Source organism: Myotis nattereri, assembly GCF_964212035.1.
Source record: "Myotis nattereri genome assembly, chromosome: 6".
NCBI classification, from domain to species: domain Eukaryota; kingdom Metazoa; phylum Chordata; class Mammalia; order Chiroptera; family Vespertilionidae; genus Myotis; species Myotis nattereri.
The window spans coordinates 43891359-43909929 of NC_138081.1; the positions used below are offsets into that span (position 1 = coordinate 43891359).

The window sequence follows — 18571 nt, forward strand, 5'->3', positions numbered from 1 at the left end:
TACTACCAACCTTGCAGAAATAAAATTGATTGTAAAGGAATATTATGATGAATTATATACTAAAACATTAGATAACCCAGATAAGATTATAAAATTCATATAATATACAAACTACAAGAAGAAATAGAAAGTTTAAATAGATGTATAGTAAGTGAGGAGACTGAGTCAGTAATCAAAAACTTTCACCATAGAAAAGCCCAGAACCAGATAGCTTCACTGGTGAATGTGTTTAAATGTATGAAGGAGAATTGATAGTAATCCTTCTCAAGCTCTCTCTCTAAAAAAGAATATTTCTTAATCATTTTTTGATGCCAATTATTACCCTGATACCTAAGGCAGACAAGAACATCATAGAAAAAGGAAAACTACAGATCATTATATTTTATGAACACTGATGCAAAAATTCTCAACAAAGTACTAGCATACTGAATCCAGCAACATATTATACACCATGGCCACATGAGGTTTCACCAAGGAATTCAAGGTATGTTCAATCAATGTAATATGTCATATTAATAATTTAAGAAAAAAATCCCACATGATCATCTCAGGATATGCAAAAAAGGCATATGGCAAAATCCAACACCCTTTCATGGACACAACAAAACACTCAACAAACTAGGAATAGAAACAAAATTCCTCAACCTGATAAAAGGCATCTAAGAAGAACGTATGCTTAGCATTGTACTTAATATTGATTGACTAAAAGCTTTCTCCTTAATAATAAGACAAAGATATACTGGATGTTCTAATCAGGGCAATTAGGTAAGAAAAAGAAATAAATGTCAACCAGGTAAGAATGGAAGAAACATACTTATATGGTCAATTAATCTATGACAAAGGAGGCAAGGATATATAGTCGCTTCAGCAAGTGGTGCTGGAAAAAATGGACAGATACATGCAAAAAATTAAATTGAACTACTTTATTATACCACGTACAAAAACAAACACAGGATGGATTAAATCCTTAAATGTAAGACCTTAAATCATAAAACTCCTAGAAGAAAATATAGACAATAAACTCCTTGACTTTACTCTTGGCAATATCTTTTTGGATATGTCTCCTTGAACAAAAGAAAAACAAATGTGACTACATCAAGCTAAAAAGTTTTTGCACAGCGAAGGAAACCACCAACAAAACAAAGAGACAAGGTACTGAATGGGAGAACATACTTTCCAATGATACACCTGATGAAAGGGCAAAAGATGTGAATAGACATTTCTCTAAAAGGGACATACAAATGGCCAATAGACATTTGCAAAGATGCTCAACATCACTAATCACCAGGGAAGTGCAAATTAAAACCACAATGGGATATCACCTCCCACCTGTCAGAAAGGTTACCATCAATAAATCAACAGACAAAAAGTGTGGGTGAGGATGTGAAGAAAAGGGAACTCTTGTGCACTGTTGGTGAGACTGTAAACTGGTGCAACAACTGTGGAAAAGAGTATGGAGGCTCCTTTAAAATTTTAAAATAAAGCTTCCACATGAGTCAGCAATTCTACTTCTGGGTATTTATCTGAAGAAACCAAAACACTAATGTGCAAAGATATATGCCTCCCATGTTCACTGCAGATTTACTAGTTATAGCCAAGATATGAAAGTAAACTAGATGTTCATCAAATAAATGGATAAAGACAAATATATATATACATGTATATATATATATATATATATTCTATATAATAAAAGTCTAATATGTTAAATGTTTGGTTGTCCTTTCAAGCAATCAAAGGGTAATATGCTAAGGCTGCTCAACTGCTCGCTATAACATGCACTGACCACCAGGGGGCAGACAGTCGGCCAGTTGCTATGACGTGCACTGACCACCAGGAGGCAGACGCTACGACTGGTAGGTTAGCTTGCTGCTGGGGTCTGGATGATAGGGGCTGAGCGAGACAGGTCGGGCACGCCCTGGAGCCTTCCTCTGGTCCCTCCCTGGCTGGCCAAGCTCCCAAGGCCCTCCCTGGCCCTGATTGTGCACTGATGGGGTCCCTCGGCATGGTCTGTGCCCCTTTGCAACCCGGGCTGAAGGACCCTTCCCCCCCCCCCCCCCCGCCCCCAAGTGTACAAATTTCATGCACTGGGCCTCTAGTATATGGATAAATAGATAGATAGATAGATATCAATATAGATATATAGATAGATATAATGAAATATTATTCAGCAATAAAATGGAATGAAATCTTGCCATTTGTGGCAACATGGACGGACCTAGAAGGCTAAGTGAAATAAGTCAGACAGAGAAAGACAATTATCATTTCATTTATACGTGGAACCTAAAAAAAACAAAGCAAATGAATAAACAGAACAAAAAAGAAACAGACCCATAGATATAGAGAATAAACTGATGGTTGCCAAAGGGGAGGGGATGGGAGGATGGGATAAAACATAAATTAAAAGGAAAAAAGAAAGAAATCAAACTCTCTCTATTTGTAGGTAACATGATTTTATAGATAGAAAGTCCTAAGGAATCCATACACAAAAAACTATCAGAGTTAATAAGTTTAGCAAAGTTGTAGGATATAAAATCAATATACAAAAATCAGTTCCCTGTACACTAGCAATGAACAATAAAAAACACAATTACAAAAACAATTTCATTTAGAGTAGCATTAAAAATAATAAAGTACTAAGCAATAAATTTACAAAGAGAAGTACAAGACTTATACACTGACAACTATAAAACATTGTAGAAAGAAATTAAAGAAGACTTAGATAAATTAAAAGTATGCTGTGTTCATGGACTGGAAGGGGACAGGGAAAGCTATTTTGCTCCCCCTACAAGTATTATATTTCAGATTCACACTTTACTCATCATTTCAACAGGTGAGGTTTGGTAAGCTATTCACCAGACCCAGAATTATATAATTTATTGGAACTGTGTCACTTATCAGAATTGTAAATAATAATTGTATTATTTACCTGAATTATATCATTGGGACTTAAAGAAGTAAAAGAAAAAAAAGGTTTTTATTAGTTATCAAAACAAAATGAGCTTGGGTCAAATAATGTCAAGAGAGTCTTAACTTGTCATTTTGCTCAAATGGTAGATTAACTAAAAAATTTCCTCTCCAAATATTATTTTTCCTAAGGTTTTAAATTGTTTTCTTTTTCAACCTCAACTGAATATTTTATCTATAGGCAAATAAAGATTTGCTGTTTTTAGGGAGGGAACGGCAGGTTCTGTGATGTCCTGTAAAATGCACATACTTCTGAATTGCAAGCACCTTCTCACTCTGTACGATGGAACTTGAGAGGCCTGTTGTGCACTGGGAAGCAGGCCTAAGAGGCTCTGGAAATGCAGGGCTCTCGACGGCCACGATGACAGAGCCCGGCCAGCGGACAGATTCCAAACAGTCAAGTCCCGTTAAGGCTTCTAGATCTCTTTTCAGTTCTCTGATCTGAAAAATTTTATAGCTGCACCTCCAAGCCACAACTGAGGGAAATTCAAAACAAATTTGGAAAAGCAACCTTAGCTCTTGTTTACGGATAAAAACTTTAAAAGGCACCCTCTCTGCTGCCCCTTCAATTTCCTGCTCAAAGGCAAAGGCCTGCAGAAGACCAGGACGATTTGGAAACACTGCTTTGCTGCTTCTGAAGCACAAGCTTGGCTGTCTCTCCTCTTTGTCTTGGGTATTCTCAGGAAAAGAAACTTAAACATTCCCCTTCTTGGTTAATGGCCTCATTATTTAGCAAACTGTCCCATATAGAAACTTGGGCAACCACTGTCTTGGTGGCTTCATTCACAAGGACCCACAGTTGTGTGGATTCTACCAGAGAGTTTTCCTTCTTGTCTTCCTTCCCCCTCACTTCAAGCTCTCAACCATTTTTTTTTTAACCTACAGCTGATCTGCCAAATATCAGTACTCTCACCACCCTTTCTCCACTCCCCTCATTCCATCTTACATACTGCTATCACCTTGACTGTCCTGGAATTAACTTGTTAAAAAACAATTAAAAACTTGATCCTGCTTGGGTTGGAGTGTCTCAATGGTTGAGCTTCGACCTATGAACCAGGAGGTCACAGTTAGATTCGTGGTCAAGACACATGCCCCGGTTGTGGGCTTGGTCCTCAATGGGGTGTGCAGGAGGCAGCCGATCAATGATTCTCTCTCATCTTTCTATCTGTCCCTCTCTGTACCTCCCTAAAATCAATAAAAATGTATTTGAAAAAAACACACTAAAACAACAACTTGATCCTGCTGAAAAGGGCACCACTATTAAAGTATTAACTTCTCAGAACAGCACACAAGGCCTCTTTAATTTTGCATAGAACAGAATAGGAAAATTAGTTCCTTTAATTTGGTAATGATACTATAAATTGTGAGATTTAATGTGATTAGATCGTATTCAAGACCAGTTCTAAAGAAGCTTTTTCTTTCATTAGGGATTTTATACATTTATTGAATCGCTTTCCCTGTACCCCAAACAAGACAGTGACTCTCAAATGTTTTTGTATTGAAGAATGGAGTGCAGCCCCCATTGGTCTCAGCATCTATTTGAGTCACCAACCACAGATAAATGCCTGGGATCCCAGGGTAAGAATTACATTCCCTTTCAGCCATAAATGAGCCCTAGTTTGAACAATAAATGAAATGGTCATCTTAGTCATACATCAATTTTTAAGAGAGATTTAGTTTTCTACTAAGTAGCCTTTGTAAAATTTAAAATGGAACTCTTTATTGTATTGCTAAATACAAAAAAATGGTCTTCTTAAGCATTGTTTTTAAATTATGCAAAGAAAGATTTAAAGAAATAAATACCTAGATACAATAGGCAATTTTTTCATTGTTATCAGTTAGGAAATCACTTAAAGTTAAGTTCTTTCAGACTTTGAACTCACCAAAGAAAATATTAGTTCTTGAATTTCCTCTCTCACTACAACCACTGGCGGGGGTGAGGAGATAAGGGAAGTGGGTTTCCAGAACAGAATGTATTTTCCTGTAGAAACTATGGTATAAATTGTAATTCAGTGAATACTGTTCTGTTTAATGGTGACTTCTGACTCAAAAGGCATTATTCAGATTGGTTTGAACTTATTTTTATTTATAAAACTGCTTACATATAAAAACTTTACTATTTATAAAATTATTTAAAAGACAATATGTTTTAAATTCCAAAACTTAGATATTGAAATTAATTTCTGAAACACAATAGTTTTAATAGAGTCTATCTAAAATGTTTATATTCTATTTATATTAATCACTTCCATACATGTTTGTTTGGCTGGGATTGGTGGGTGATAGTTAGAATTAATTCAGGCAATAAGGAGAGTATGGCATCAAGAAAGACTTTGAGATGGGTGTGATATAGACAGATGAAGGTGGTAAGTAAAGGTGAAAAATTACGAGTGAACTTGGGAAATAGCAACTAGCCTAGTTTTGCTAATTATGGGGCGTATATAGGAAAACAGTAAGTTTTGCTACCCTTGGTAATGTCTTTTTTATGGTAGCAAATTTCATAAAATAATAATTAGTCTTTATTACCAGTGACATGCTATTTCATAGAACGAATGGTGGCATTAATATATTAATAGAAATTTAATATACAGAAATAAAACCTATTTAAATTTTATAGAAAAGATGGTGTTAGTAGTTTCAATTTTTGAAATGGTGAGAAGAATTAATAGTGATTTAAAATGAAAGTTCACTTACACAGTGGAAAATTGCCCAATCTTTCTGGTAAGAAAAAAAGCTGTCATTACTTAAGACAATCAAGAAATCTGGGCAAGAAATATGATAAGATATAAATCATGATCAATGTTATTAAATGATTCTGAAAAATTATTTCCATAATTGTAAAAATATAAAACAAATATCTCAAGAAGCATATATACTATTTTGAAATAATTAAAATTAAAAAATAGGTCATAATCTTTATCAAGTATAAAGTCAATAAAATTTGCAGTTTGATAAATATTGCATCCTGCTTATATTTCTTCGATGTGCATGGAAAAGTACAGTGTCAGTAGCAAAATTAAGCAAAATGCACTGTGTTGTACACACTGGGGAGCTGGTAAATTTCCCCCACTGCTCCGGCCCCCAGGGGCTACGTACCAAAGGTGCACTTGATGGAACTCCCGTGGACCAGGTTGCTGGGGCCACTTTCGGCTGCCAGTTGGCACCACCCGTCAACTTTTTCTCTCCAGCATTCCACTGAAGATCTCCCCTAAAATCAAGCATGCAAGACACACAAAAAACACTAATCAGAAAAGAATGATGTGTGATTCCTGAGATACTTTTATTTGAGTAGAAGCAGTCTGTCTGAGTCCAGTGACAATAAAGAACAGAGAGTAAAACTTATAGAAGGCGCTTAACATATTGTATCTAAGAAAGCTTTAAAGCATTTGACAAAAATAAGTTAGAGTCTGGACCTCAATGATAACAGGAATTTTCTATTACTTCTTTTTTTGTTAATTTAAATTCTTTGTTGTTGAAAGCATTACATATGTCTCCTTTTTTTTCCCACTCCCCCTATCACTTCTAATAGAAAAATATGCCACAAATTTAACTGAATCCTTCACTGGTTATAAAAAATACTAAATACCTGTATCATAAATACTATATACCTACACTTTGTTGAATTTGAGGTGCATCCATGATGTCCCTTTCTGGATCAACAGAAGGTTTCACACAACTATATCATAACTACAACCTGCATTACAAATGACTGTAAGATACCATATATTGGTAAAATGGATCCCAATTTCAGATGTTGAAATATGCATCTAAAAAAGGGTACACTGTTTATCATTCTTACCATCCTTCCTTAAAATTGATCCTCCATGAGAGACTTAAAAATCAATGTTAATTAGGAATATTGTAATGAGTCTAGAATTTAAAGCTATTAAATTATTCAAACCACAATTCCCCAGTATTTCTAGACTAGAAGCCCAGTGCACAAAATTCGTACACTGGTAGGGTCCCTAGTGGCTGCCAGCTGTCAGCCAGGGCCTCCCTCCCTTCCCCTGGCTGGCCCCACCCCCTGGTCGAACTCCTGGACGAACTCCCGGTCGAGAGGACAATTTGTATACTACACTTTTATTATATAGGATAAAAGTTCATGACAATCTTGGAGACTAAAATATATTATTCCTTTTCATTGTCATAGCCAACAGTTTGCATGTCCCAGTAGAAAACAACAAAAACAAAAACCCAGAATAAAATAAAAACCAATTCTAAAATTACCTAGCCTGAGAATGAGTAATAACTTTAATGAAAACAACATTTGATAGTCTCAAATAAGTACAGATACATTGTCTCAACAAAATCAGATAGCTTAAAAAGTACTTACTTTTTGGACGTGGTGCCAGAAATCCCAAGATCTATAAATGGATAAAAGGAAAAAAGAATTTAAAACTCTATACTCAGCTTAAATGATATGCCATTTAAAAGATCAAAGACTCAGAGGTCTAGGAAAAGTCCATATTTTGCCTAGGAATGACTACATTCAGTTATACAAAGGAGAAACTATGTCAGGAAACATTCACAAATCTAACATTTTCTTTTACTTTACATTATACTTAAGGATCATATTTTAATGTCAACTCGTGTTCAGAAAAAAAAACAGTAAACACGGGAGGCTGGAGACTGCTATCTTAGAAAGGTCTATGTGGCTGGCATCTGGGAACCTAGCTAGGAAATTATTCTCTACACTGAGATAAAACTTTGCCTCATGATAAGGGTGGCTTGTGTCTAAACCATACAAACAACATGGTTTATGCTGAACACCTGCTTTCCTTCTTCAAGACTGAAACTTTAGCACGTGATCAGCATCCAAGAAAAATCCTGGGTGCTGAGTCTCTAAAGGGCTTCCTTGGGCAAATACATCATACACGTGGCCACATTTCTATATGGTCTTCCCCTCCTGGGAATGAGAGAGCATAAGGAAGTCTGAGCATGGATTCCTCCAGACTCTGCCTGTGTCTTTTCCCCGATGACCCAGCTGTGCATCCTCACCAGCTGCTGTAATACATCTTAGCTGTGAGTACAGACATGTGCTGAGTCCCGAGTCCTTCTAGTCAATCAGTGAATGGGAGGGTAGTCTTGAGGATCCCGACACAACCAGCTTCATCGTTCTGCTCTAATCTCAGTTCATTTATTACGTCAGCCAATATTTATTGAGCCCCTAAGTATACACCAGGCACTGTTCTAAGTGCTTGGGTTATGTTAGTGAAGGGAAAAAATAAATCCCAATCTTGGATAAACTTACATTCCAATGGGGTGAGATGGATGATAAAACAACATATATAAAATAATAAAGTAAATTATGTAGGCGGTTAGAAGGTAAAACGGGAAGCCTATGGAAACATGAAAAGAAAGAGCAGGATCTGGTGGCATAGGATGAGAGTGAGGGCAGGCAGTACTAAACAGGATGCTCAGGGAAGGTCTCGTGGAGAAGCTGAGCAGAGATCCGGGGGAGGAGCTTTCTAGCTGTCATATGGTGCACTGTCTGCCCAATGGTAACTCGAGGTTTAACATTTTGAGAAACTGCCGAACTGCTTTTTCCACCGTAGCTGCCCAATGTTGCCTTCTCACCAGCAATGTCGGAGAGTTTCAATTTCTCCACATCCTCACAGACACTAGCTATAATGTCTTTTTGATCATAGACATTCTAATGGGTGTGAAGTGATATCTCATTGTGGTATTGATATGCATTCCACAGATGATTGATGCTGAACATCTTTTCATGTACAAAGTGGACATATACTTTTTGGAGAAACGTTTAAGTCATTTGACTATTTTTAAATTGGGTTACTTGTCTTTAAGTGTTGAGGTGTAGCGTTCTTTATTCATTCTGAATAAAAGTCCCTAATGAGATGTATGTTTTCTCCCATTCTGTTGATTTTCACTTTTTCTTTTTTAAAAAAATATATTGTTATTGATTTCAGAGAAGAAGGAAGAGGGAGAGATAGAAACATTAATGATGAGAGTCATTGATTGACTGCCTCCTGCACACCCCCCAGGTTGTGATCGAGCCCAGAACCTGGGCATGTGCCTTTGACTGGAATCGAGCCTGGAACCCTTCAGTCCGCAGTCCGGTGCTCTATCCACCAAGTCAAACCGGCTAGGGCTGTTTTTCACTTTCTTAATGGTATCACATGTAGCCCTATCTATCTATTTTTTTCTGTTGTTGCTTGTGCTGTTGGTGTCATATCTAAGAACAAGGTTATAAAGATTTATTCATACATTTTCTTCTAAAAATGTTATAGTTTTGGCTCCTACATTTAATCTATGATCCATTTTGAATTAATTATTTTAAAGAACTACAAGACTGTTTCCAAAGTGGCTGCATCATGTTATTTCCCTACCAGCAACAGGTGAGAGTTCTAATTTCCCTACATCCTTGCCAACACTTGTTACTCTCTTGTTGATAATAGCATTCCTAGCGAGTGTGAAGTGGTCTGTCAATGTGGCTTTGATTTGTATTTCCCTGATGTTCAACATCTATGCATGTACTTGTGGGCCACTGTATATCATTTTTGAAGAAATGTTTATTCAAATCCTTTGCCAATTTTAAAATTATTTGTCTTTATTACTGAATTGTAAGAGTTCTTTAATATTATGGACATAAGGCCCATATAAGATATATAACTTGGAAATATTTTCTCTCATTATGTGGGTTGTTAATGGTATCATTCATAACAAAAGTTTTTAATTTTGATGCATTCTTATTCATTTATTTTTATTTGATTGACTATTTTTGGTATTATAGCTAAGAAGTCACTGCCTAATCCCAGGTCAATACGCCTAGATTTTTTTTTCTCTAAGAGTTTTATAGTTTTATCTCTTATATTTAGGTCTTTGGTTCATTTTGAATTGATTTTTGTGGATGGTATAAAGAAGAGGCCCAACTTCAGTCTTTTGCATGTGGCTATCCATTTGACTTGCACGTTTTTTGAATAGAGTATTTTTTCCCAATTCTGGATGGTCCTGCAAACCTAGAAAATCATTTAACATTGTATGTGAGGTTTATTTCTGGGCTCTTCATTCTATGCTATTGGCCTATTTTTCTATGTCTATACTGTACCATTTGTCCTGATTACTATAGCTTTGTATAAGTTCTGATATTAAAAAGTGTGCTTCAAATTTGTTCTTTATCAAGATTGTTTGGCTATTGGTCAGCTTTCTTCAGCTGAGACAAATAGCAAAGGTGGAAGCATCTGTGAGCTGTGTGCTGAGGGCACTCTCAGAAGCTAGAGGTAAAAATCCTCTATTTCTGAAGGAGGGCCTGGGCGGTATATTATAGTGTCCAGCAAAAGCAGTGACCGCTGCAGACTACCCATCAGTGGGATAATATTTTAGAGCAGGAAGAAATACTAAAATAATCTCTCTGTGGCTGTCATCAAAGCATTTTCATGGATGCCCTGACTGAGGATGCTGAATGGAAAGCAAAAGTATATCCATAGGGTAATGGATAGAAAAAAATTGTGTATTAATGATATGCTAAACTTTTGATACAGCCTCAAGTGAAATGAAAGGTATTTGCAATGCTAACCCCATTCACCTTAATAAAAAAAATCAAATTCAGAGTTGAAATAAAAGGCCAGTCTTTATCATAGCTGCCCTCACCTCCTAAGACTCTCTCTTTCATGTACCTAGCTCCAGCCACAGTCTCCTTGATTGATGTTCCTTGAATATGCCAGGCAATCTTCTGCCCAATGTCTTGGCACTGGCTGTCTCCTTAGCCTGCACATGTTCCCCTTCAGATATCTATATGGCTCATTCCTTTACCTTCAAATCTTTGCTCAAATTTTACATTCTCAGTGAGGCCTCCTCTCACCCCCACTCTGTGGACTCTTTACCTCTCTTTGCCTGCTCTGTTTTTCCCCCATGGGACTTATAACCTAACACACTATAGAATTTATCAATTTGAAAATGTTTAATGTTTGTCTTTGCCCTTTCAGAGCACCATAAAAACAGAAATTTATACCTGTTTTGATCACTAATTTTCTCTCTCAAGCCTGGAAGAATGCCCAGTATTCAATAAATAGTATTTTTTGAATGAATCACTAAAACACACTTGGATGTTCAATTAGTAAACATACTGCATTTAAGTTATTTTGTGTTCTCATTTCCAAATGAAATGAAAACTTAAGTACTTATTATACACAACGCACTTGACTTCATACTTGCACATGCTAACTATACCTTGGATAATTTAGATTAATTATTAATTATGGCCTGGGTACTGCTTGTAAGACTACGGTATAGAGACTGCTTACCTTCCAAGGAGCTGTACTGGGTAAAGCACTAAGAATTTCTGCCCACTCCTTAATACACTCACCCACAAGTGAATCCAGAAACAATACATAGGAAAAGACAGGGGGAAAATCACACATGATTCAGTTAAATAAAACTATATGACTCACTGCCTACTAAGCTGGCAAGAGACGAGTCAAGATCGCTCCCAAGAGGTTTGCTTGCTGCCACTGCAGGACTAGGAGGTACCATCGAGATGGGTGCAGGCTGCCCAGTTGGTGCCATGGTTGGCATCAGAAGGTCACCTAGACCATCAAACACTGGAAATCAAATAGACCAGGTTCAGAATAATTGAAAAAAATAGATATGGAAAATTAAAGGGAAAATTGTCTTAAAAAAACAACTATGGAAACAAGTGAATATACAATCTTATAAAAGAAGGCTTGTAATTCACACTTATCATGACCATAACACCAAAAAGAACATCTCTACATAAGTCTATGCATAAAGTATGGAAATACTAATGAACATGAACAAAGATGGAAAACAATCTGTGTAATGTACAGGAAAGAGCACAGACTTTGGAGTCAGAATTGAACTCAAACTCAGCTACATGCCTCACTATGTCTTTGAGACATATGTATGTCTCAAAGTCTGTATGTCTTTGAGAAAGTTTCTGTCTGAGCTTTAATTTCCTCATCTCTAAGTGGGAAAAGTACCACTACTACTACTACATGGCTTTGTTGTAAAGATTAAATTAGATAATACATGTCATGTCTTCATTATAACATTTGCTGTACATAGGCACTCAATAATTGGTAGCCATGGTTACTCATTAAAAGCTATCACTAAACCATGTTTTATTCAAAATGGTAGTGATTTAGCAAAGCCTAACTGGTTTACTCTAAAGTTCTACAATGCTTACTTTTTTTTTAAAAAAAAGTCTTTGTTAAAACTATTACATAAACAACTTAAAACAATTCTTAAATGAAAAAAGAAGGCCAAATCTCTTATTTCCCTATGAAATCAGTGTCAAAATAAAACCTGACATAATGGTCAATACCTATTAATAAGTATCTGAAAAACAGTTGACCATATTTTAGAAGTAAGAATTTTAATTTTTTTCTCCAGTGTAGCACTCACTTTTGGTTCTAACTTTAAGGGAATATTTAAAGTAAACACTATTTCAGTACTAGGAACCATGCCATTATTCATGGTTCCTGATTACCATGTAACTAATTACTACTTGTCTAGTTCCTAGAACACAAGAAGACCATTTAAAATGCAGGTTCATGGGATTTGCATAAGTTATTGCTAATATCCATGTCAAAGATTTTGTGGTTGTTAATTTTTATTAAAAAACTATGCATATTTACCATACATACTACTATACAATGATTCTAAATTAAAAAAAGAACAGCATTCAACTAGGCACTGGCAATGGAAGCAACCAAATTGTCAGGCAGGGCATATATTTAGGGTGTTTCTGAAACACATTTAATTGCCAAAAACTCACCAATTGAAAATTTGTAGTAAGGACCCAGCATGGGAAGAGTAGAATGGAAGAGAATACAAACAAAATGACAGCAGGATGAAAGGTTAAAGGCAGGCAAAGAATACTACTTGTGTCTCAACTTCAAAAAACCAAGAACTATGCAAGCTTCAGAGGGTGTAAGCAACAGCAGGGGGAGTGTCCACACATTCAGATACTGTACAAAGATTTAGTACAGAGACCTTGTTTTCCTTTAACCATCTCTAAACCGTGTGCATGTAAGCTCATGCAATAGATGGTGTGCGTGTTAAGTTAGACTTCTGCAGAAAAATTAAAAACAGAAACACAGAAAGGAATTAAAAGTTATTCTTAAAGCCACCAAAATGTACTAAAAATATTCACTTAAGTTACTGAATTTATTTATTGAACAGTTTTTAAAATAAGGTCATCACTCAGTATTGCGTAGACATTTCCTGATTATCATACTAACCTTAGGCGGTTTATTTTATAATCAGAACAAATTAAAAGAATGTTTGAAAACCACTGTCTCACCTGATGGATCAAAGGAGCTGCTGCTAGAAGTTGAAGGCGTTGTTCCAAAAGCTGCCTCAAAATTGGGCTGTAGCAGGTTATTCTGGGCTGGAGCCACTGGTGATGGAGAAGGGGCCATGAAGGAACCCCCAAATCCTAGGAAAAAGCAGTTCCAGAAAAATATAAGCAGAAACAACTAACCATGGGTAAAGGCCATAAAAACAGAGTCAGAAAAAGTTATAGAAGACAGAAAGGAACTGAATGCATGTAGATGCGAGAAGTCAATGGCACCTGGGAAGTTATAGGTTATTGTAAGTTTTTCAAGTATGTTGACACCTATCATGTATTAATGAGAGATTTAAGTAAACTGGAAACAAGATAGCACACAAGAATATATACCTTTGTTAAGAGAACCCGCGGCAACCAAATCTACGAATACAGTAGAGCACATAAAGCTAAGAGGGTCTCACCCGAGTTAAAATTCAGATAATTATTTTCATTATATTTAAACTTTGATTCTTCAAATCAAAATACCAGGTAGTTAGAAAACGCTTAGTTGTACACATTGAACCAGTATGATAATAAAATAAAATCAGAAAAATATGTGTGCATTCTTTCTGCCACCAAATCCCTTTTAATATCTTTCGTATGTTCTGGTCCCCTTGCTGCTACTGCCAAGTGAAGGCTCGCCCAACACGGCTCAGGTTTCATAAAGTCGCCCAGTGGGGCTTCTCATTTGGACTTCCTTCAGTCCAGTCTCTGTAGTGCAGCCTGAGTGATTTTTCTGAGTGGAAAATGTTGATAAAGTTACTTGCCTAAAATCCTTCCCTGGATTCACATAACTTTCAGAGTCATAGAGTGCAGATTCCTTTGCATAGCAATCAAGCTCTTCTGGCTCTGGTTCCCTCTCCATCTCTGCAAACTCGGTTGCTGCTTATTGTATCATCATAGTGAGTCAGATGCCTGCTCTGGGAGGGATTCCTTGCCTTATACTGTTATCAGCCACAACTACCCCCAACCCAACCACCCCAAGTACATATGTGCTCCACCCAAGCCCCATCATAATTCTTTATTCTCACCCCCAGACCCCCCACCCCCACCCCAGGGATGATCTTTTGATGTCAGAAACTGTGTCTTCTTTTCTCACCTTTTCTACTAATAGTCAGACAATGCCTGAAACCCTGTATTAATGTTTATGGAGTGAAGGAAACTTCCCATAATAAAAGGGTAATATGCAAATTGACCCTAACAGCAGAACTGGGAATGACTGGCCACTATGACACACACTGACCACCAGGGGGCAGACGCTCAATGCAGGAGCTGCACCCTGGTGGTCAGTGTGCTCCCACAGGGGGAGCTCTGCTCAGCCACAAGCTAGGCTCCCAGCTGCTAGCACAGCAGTGGTGGCGGGAGCCTCTCCCGCCTCCTCAGCAGCGCTAAGGATGTCAGACTGCAGCTTAGGCCTGCTCCCCGCTGGCAAGTGGACATCCCCTGAGGGCTCCCGGGCTGCCAGAGGAATGTCTGACTGCCAGCTTAGGCCCAATCCCCCGAGGAGTGGGCCTAAGCCAGCAGGTGGACATCCCCCGACGGGTCCCAGACTGCAGGAGGGCACAGGCCGGGCTGAGGGACCCCCCCACCCCCAAGTGCACAAATTTTTGTGCACTGGGCCTCTAGTCTGAATATAAAAGGTGAGGAGAAATCAGACTATTATAAAGTAAGGAAACCTCAAATTACATATTTAGCTTTTGACTACTAGAAGCAAATCATTTCTCTCCACCCCCAGACAAAAGCAGAAGCAGAGCTCATCTGTACAAAAATATGCAACTTGTGAAGTGATTCTTAGTAAGAGCTGAGATGATGTTCTATTATCAAAGAATTTATTACTACCAGTTTTTTTTATACTCAGTTTGGGTATATATATTCCTTTCTAATCTAGCCGTATCTGCTCTTCTTCAGAAACTGCTTATGAAAAAAAACATCAGGAATGCTCAAAAAATATCCTTAAGCTTGCATTGCATAAAACCAATTTATAAGTTTGAAAATGGCTCCCATTGAAATTCTTTGGTTACTATTTTCTAAAGCAGACAATAATGTTCAAGTCATGTTGCTCCTGAAAATTGATATGGATTTGGGTTTAAGCTTTCCTTGCATATGTATAAAAAAAATGTAATTTGCAAAGTTGTTACCTATTCGAAGGTGGTTTTTAAAGTTCACTTTAAGTGATTTTAGTATTGGAGTGACATAAGCATCATGGAACTTTCCTAATTGAAGAAAAGACATTCTTTAAATTTTTAAGAACTAATATCAGTCTGAAGCAAAGATAGACCAACAGTAATTATTTTTTGTGGATGTGACCATTTTGGTTTTAAGGAGGTAGGCGGTGTTAATGCTAACTTTTTGGAAACATCCCACACCTCAAAGTTGGAATATGGCTGTGCTTATTAGGCAATTATTCTATGAGGTGCTTCTTGTTATAGGTGAGTGTGGAGACAATTGTACCTGATGCTCAGCTTCTTAAAACTTGGCCAAGAAAAGACAACATATCCTAGAATCACATCATATTAGTGTTGGGAAGGGCCTTAGCATCATCTGATTCAATCCTACCTTTCCATGGCTGGAAGAAACGGTGCAAGAGAAGTTAACACACCTACCCAAGATTAAGTAGTAGAAGGAGAAAAATGAATGCTTTGACACAGAGCTCATCTGCTTAGTACTGCTAAACTTCGTAATATAAGTAGATTTTCTCCATAGGTAAATAAGTAACACTATTCAACAACAACAACAACAAAAAGTAACAGTGCCTTCTCTAAGACGTTAAAGGGTAACACCAATTGGCATGAGGCTCACCAAGTGCCAGGCACTGTTCTATGCATTTATTAGGCCGAACCACATGAATTTCCTATATTGAACCATTTTGGTCCTACAACAGCAGCAACTTTATGTTGTTCAACCTAAAACATACTTTAGCTAATTTAATCCTAACACCAACCCCATGAAGTTCCACAGATGAAGGAACTGAGGCCAGAGAGGTTAAGTAATTTGCCCAAGGTCAATGATGGCAAATGCAGAGCCAGGATTCCTCACAGGAATCTTCCAGATACTTGTTCATTGTCATACTACACAGCCTCTTCCCCACAGTCAGGAGTAATGCCAGACTTGTACCTTCCTATAGGTTTATAAATTTGACAAAGATCTGGGAAGATGACTTTCTCCATTATACTCAGTTGTTATGAAGTAGGTGCCCTCACAAACCTAGCTTAATTAAAAAGGTATAAAGTGACATAAAATAATCAACTGATTATCTTAAAGGAAAATCTATTGCTATACTCTTAATGAAGAGCTAAACAAGAAAATTATAGACATTAGTAAGAAGTTTGGGGAACTCCTTCTGTTAAGTGCAAAGTTTTAGGGTCCAGGAATAGAAGCAAATAATAAACTGAAACCACTAATCTTTCTTTCAATATGGTTATAAATTACATTAAGAAGAAAAGTATTCTATGGAATTGAAAATAAGGTAGTAATCAGTAGGCTTCTGAATGTCTTGCAGGCATATTTGAACTTTCCTACACTATAACTGGATTGCTCAACCATCTACAAAATCACTGCCTTCTATCACAGATGATTAGTCTTACAAATGTATCTTTCTCAAAGGGAACAGCCTATGCACTTAGTGAAGGTTTATTAATGCAGACATATCAAAACCCATCATATTATTGAGTCGAGTGAAAATTTAAAACTATTGGTAGTGAAACACACTCTCACACACAGTCTCCTTACCCATATGTGCTCCATTATGTTAAAGATGGTATCATTTCAATTATTCCCAGTGGTACAACCAGTTCTCAACACATTCCATTTATGAAGATCAATCTGAGCTAGTCAATATTGCTAAGAATAATAGCCTGAGACATTTTGTCTGACACTTTCAGACTGTTTTCCAGCCCCACACAGGTTGAAAGTATTGGCCCTCTGTAGACCTTCCCATTTAGTGAAAATTGTTAAGTTATTAATTTAACACTGAACATTTTTATATTTTAAATCCATTCAAGGGCTATGACTCTGCTAAAAAAGTAATTTGTGTCTTGTGATTAGCAGACAATGTAAAACTACAAAGAGCCTCATAAGGCTGGTTCATATCTTCCCCGCCTTTGGAATTAAAAATAGGATGTGACACATTCCTTTATTAGCACAGACTTACGATGCAATCACCTCAGAATTGTGTCTGTTAGGGAAGAATATGGTTTTCCTGCTTGATGTCAACCTCAGAAGTTAGGCCTATCCTTCAACACACCTGATCTTCCTTAATAATGCATTTTTATACCCATCATCCAGGAATCTGTATCTTTCAAATCTCTATATTTTCAGGTGGTATATATTGAGAGAAGTTTGCCAGCTGTATTCTTCACTGTGTAAAATATTAACCTTTATTTGCTATAAATTTAACTCTCAAGTTTCCAGCCAGACTCTGAGATATGCATAATATCAGCATAGTACCAGTAATCTCAATGACTTGGAGAGAATACCCAGAGAGAAAGAAGGACTTCCTGCAATTCTGCAAAAAGCCAGAACATTTGATTTTATTCATGCCATTTCAATCTTAATTACAACTTCAAAGCAAAAATTTATAATCACTAATCTCATTTTAAAATTGACAAGGTCATTTCCCCTCAAAAGGCATTTAAAATGATGCTGTTTCTGCAGCCTGTTAAAATCTTATTGCTACAGCATAGTTTGTGCTAACTAAAAACATATTCTTCCATTTAAAGCCTGTTAAATATCTGAATTAAGTGTACTGGTTTAGCTAGAGCTTAAAGTTTCTGTGACCAATTTGGAGCTGCTATGAAGAGTATCTGGACCAGGAGAAAAGTCAGATAAGCTAGTGTTTTCCCCCCACCAAGCAACCAGTTGAGGTTTGTGTTAAATGCACAGCCTCTTGTCATATCTGCCACTTTCCAAGTCCACAGTGGGATCCTGAATCTTCGTCATTTAGAAAAATACCAGCTGGCAGTCACTGGTATGAAGTGGATTTGGCAAATAGGAATGTCCTGTTTGCAGGAAAGGATGGCAAAGACATAAAAGAAGGCCATTGCCCCTGGGAAAGATTGTTAAATATCCAGTTTGCATTACTTATGGAAGGGAAGGTCAAGAGTGGGGCTGTAATAACCCATGCAGCCTCTTGAGTAAGCATTTGCCGTCATGTCAAATGTCCTACAACTCTGAAGGTTGATGAGGCCATTACTCACTACTCACCCAAGAATGAATGTTCCCTGGTAGATCTGGCATTAGCATTGCTATTACACTCTAAAACGAGAGTCAGTCACCCTGTCAAAGGCTACATGG

The 18571-nt window shown here is 37.1% G+C and overlaps 1 protein-coding gene across 2 annotated transcripts in view; it reads right to left on the reverse strand.

Moving 5' to 3' along the window:
• SNAP91 (synaptosome associated protein 91) overlaps positions 1 to 18571 on the reverse strand; it is a 126353-nt gene that overhangs the window by 10010 nt on the left and 97772 nt on the right. The window contains exons 20-23 of one of the 2 annotated variants that reach the window (XR_013996172.1): positions 13253 to 13387; positions 11379 to 11513; positions 7301 to 7331; positions 6064 to 6175 (exon numbers count right to left, since the gene is read on the reverse strand). Coding sequence is in view for 1 of the 2 variants with exons in the window: in XM_081094404.1 (XP_080950530.1) it covers positions 6064 to 6175; positions 7301 to 7331; positions 11379 to 11528; positions 13253 to 13387 (428 nt within the window). In the remaining variant the exon portion in view is untranslated. Of the gene's footprint in view, positions 1 to 6063; positions 6176 to 7300; positions 7332 to 11378; positions 11529 to 13252; positions 13388 to 18571 lie in introns of both variants that reach the window. The other variant, XM_081094404.1, reaches the window with a different exon arrangement.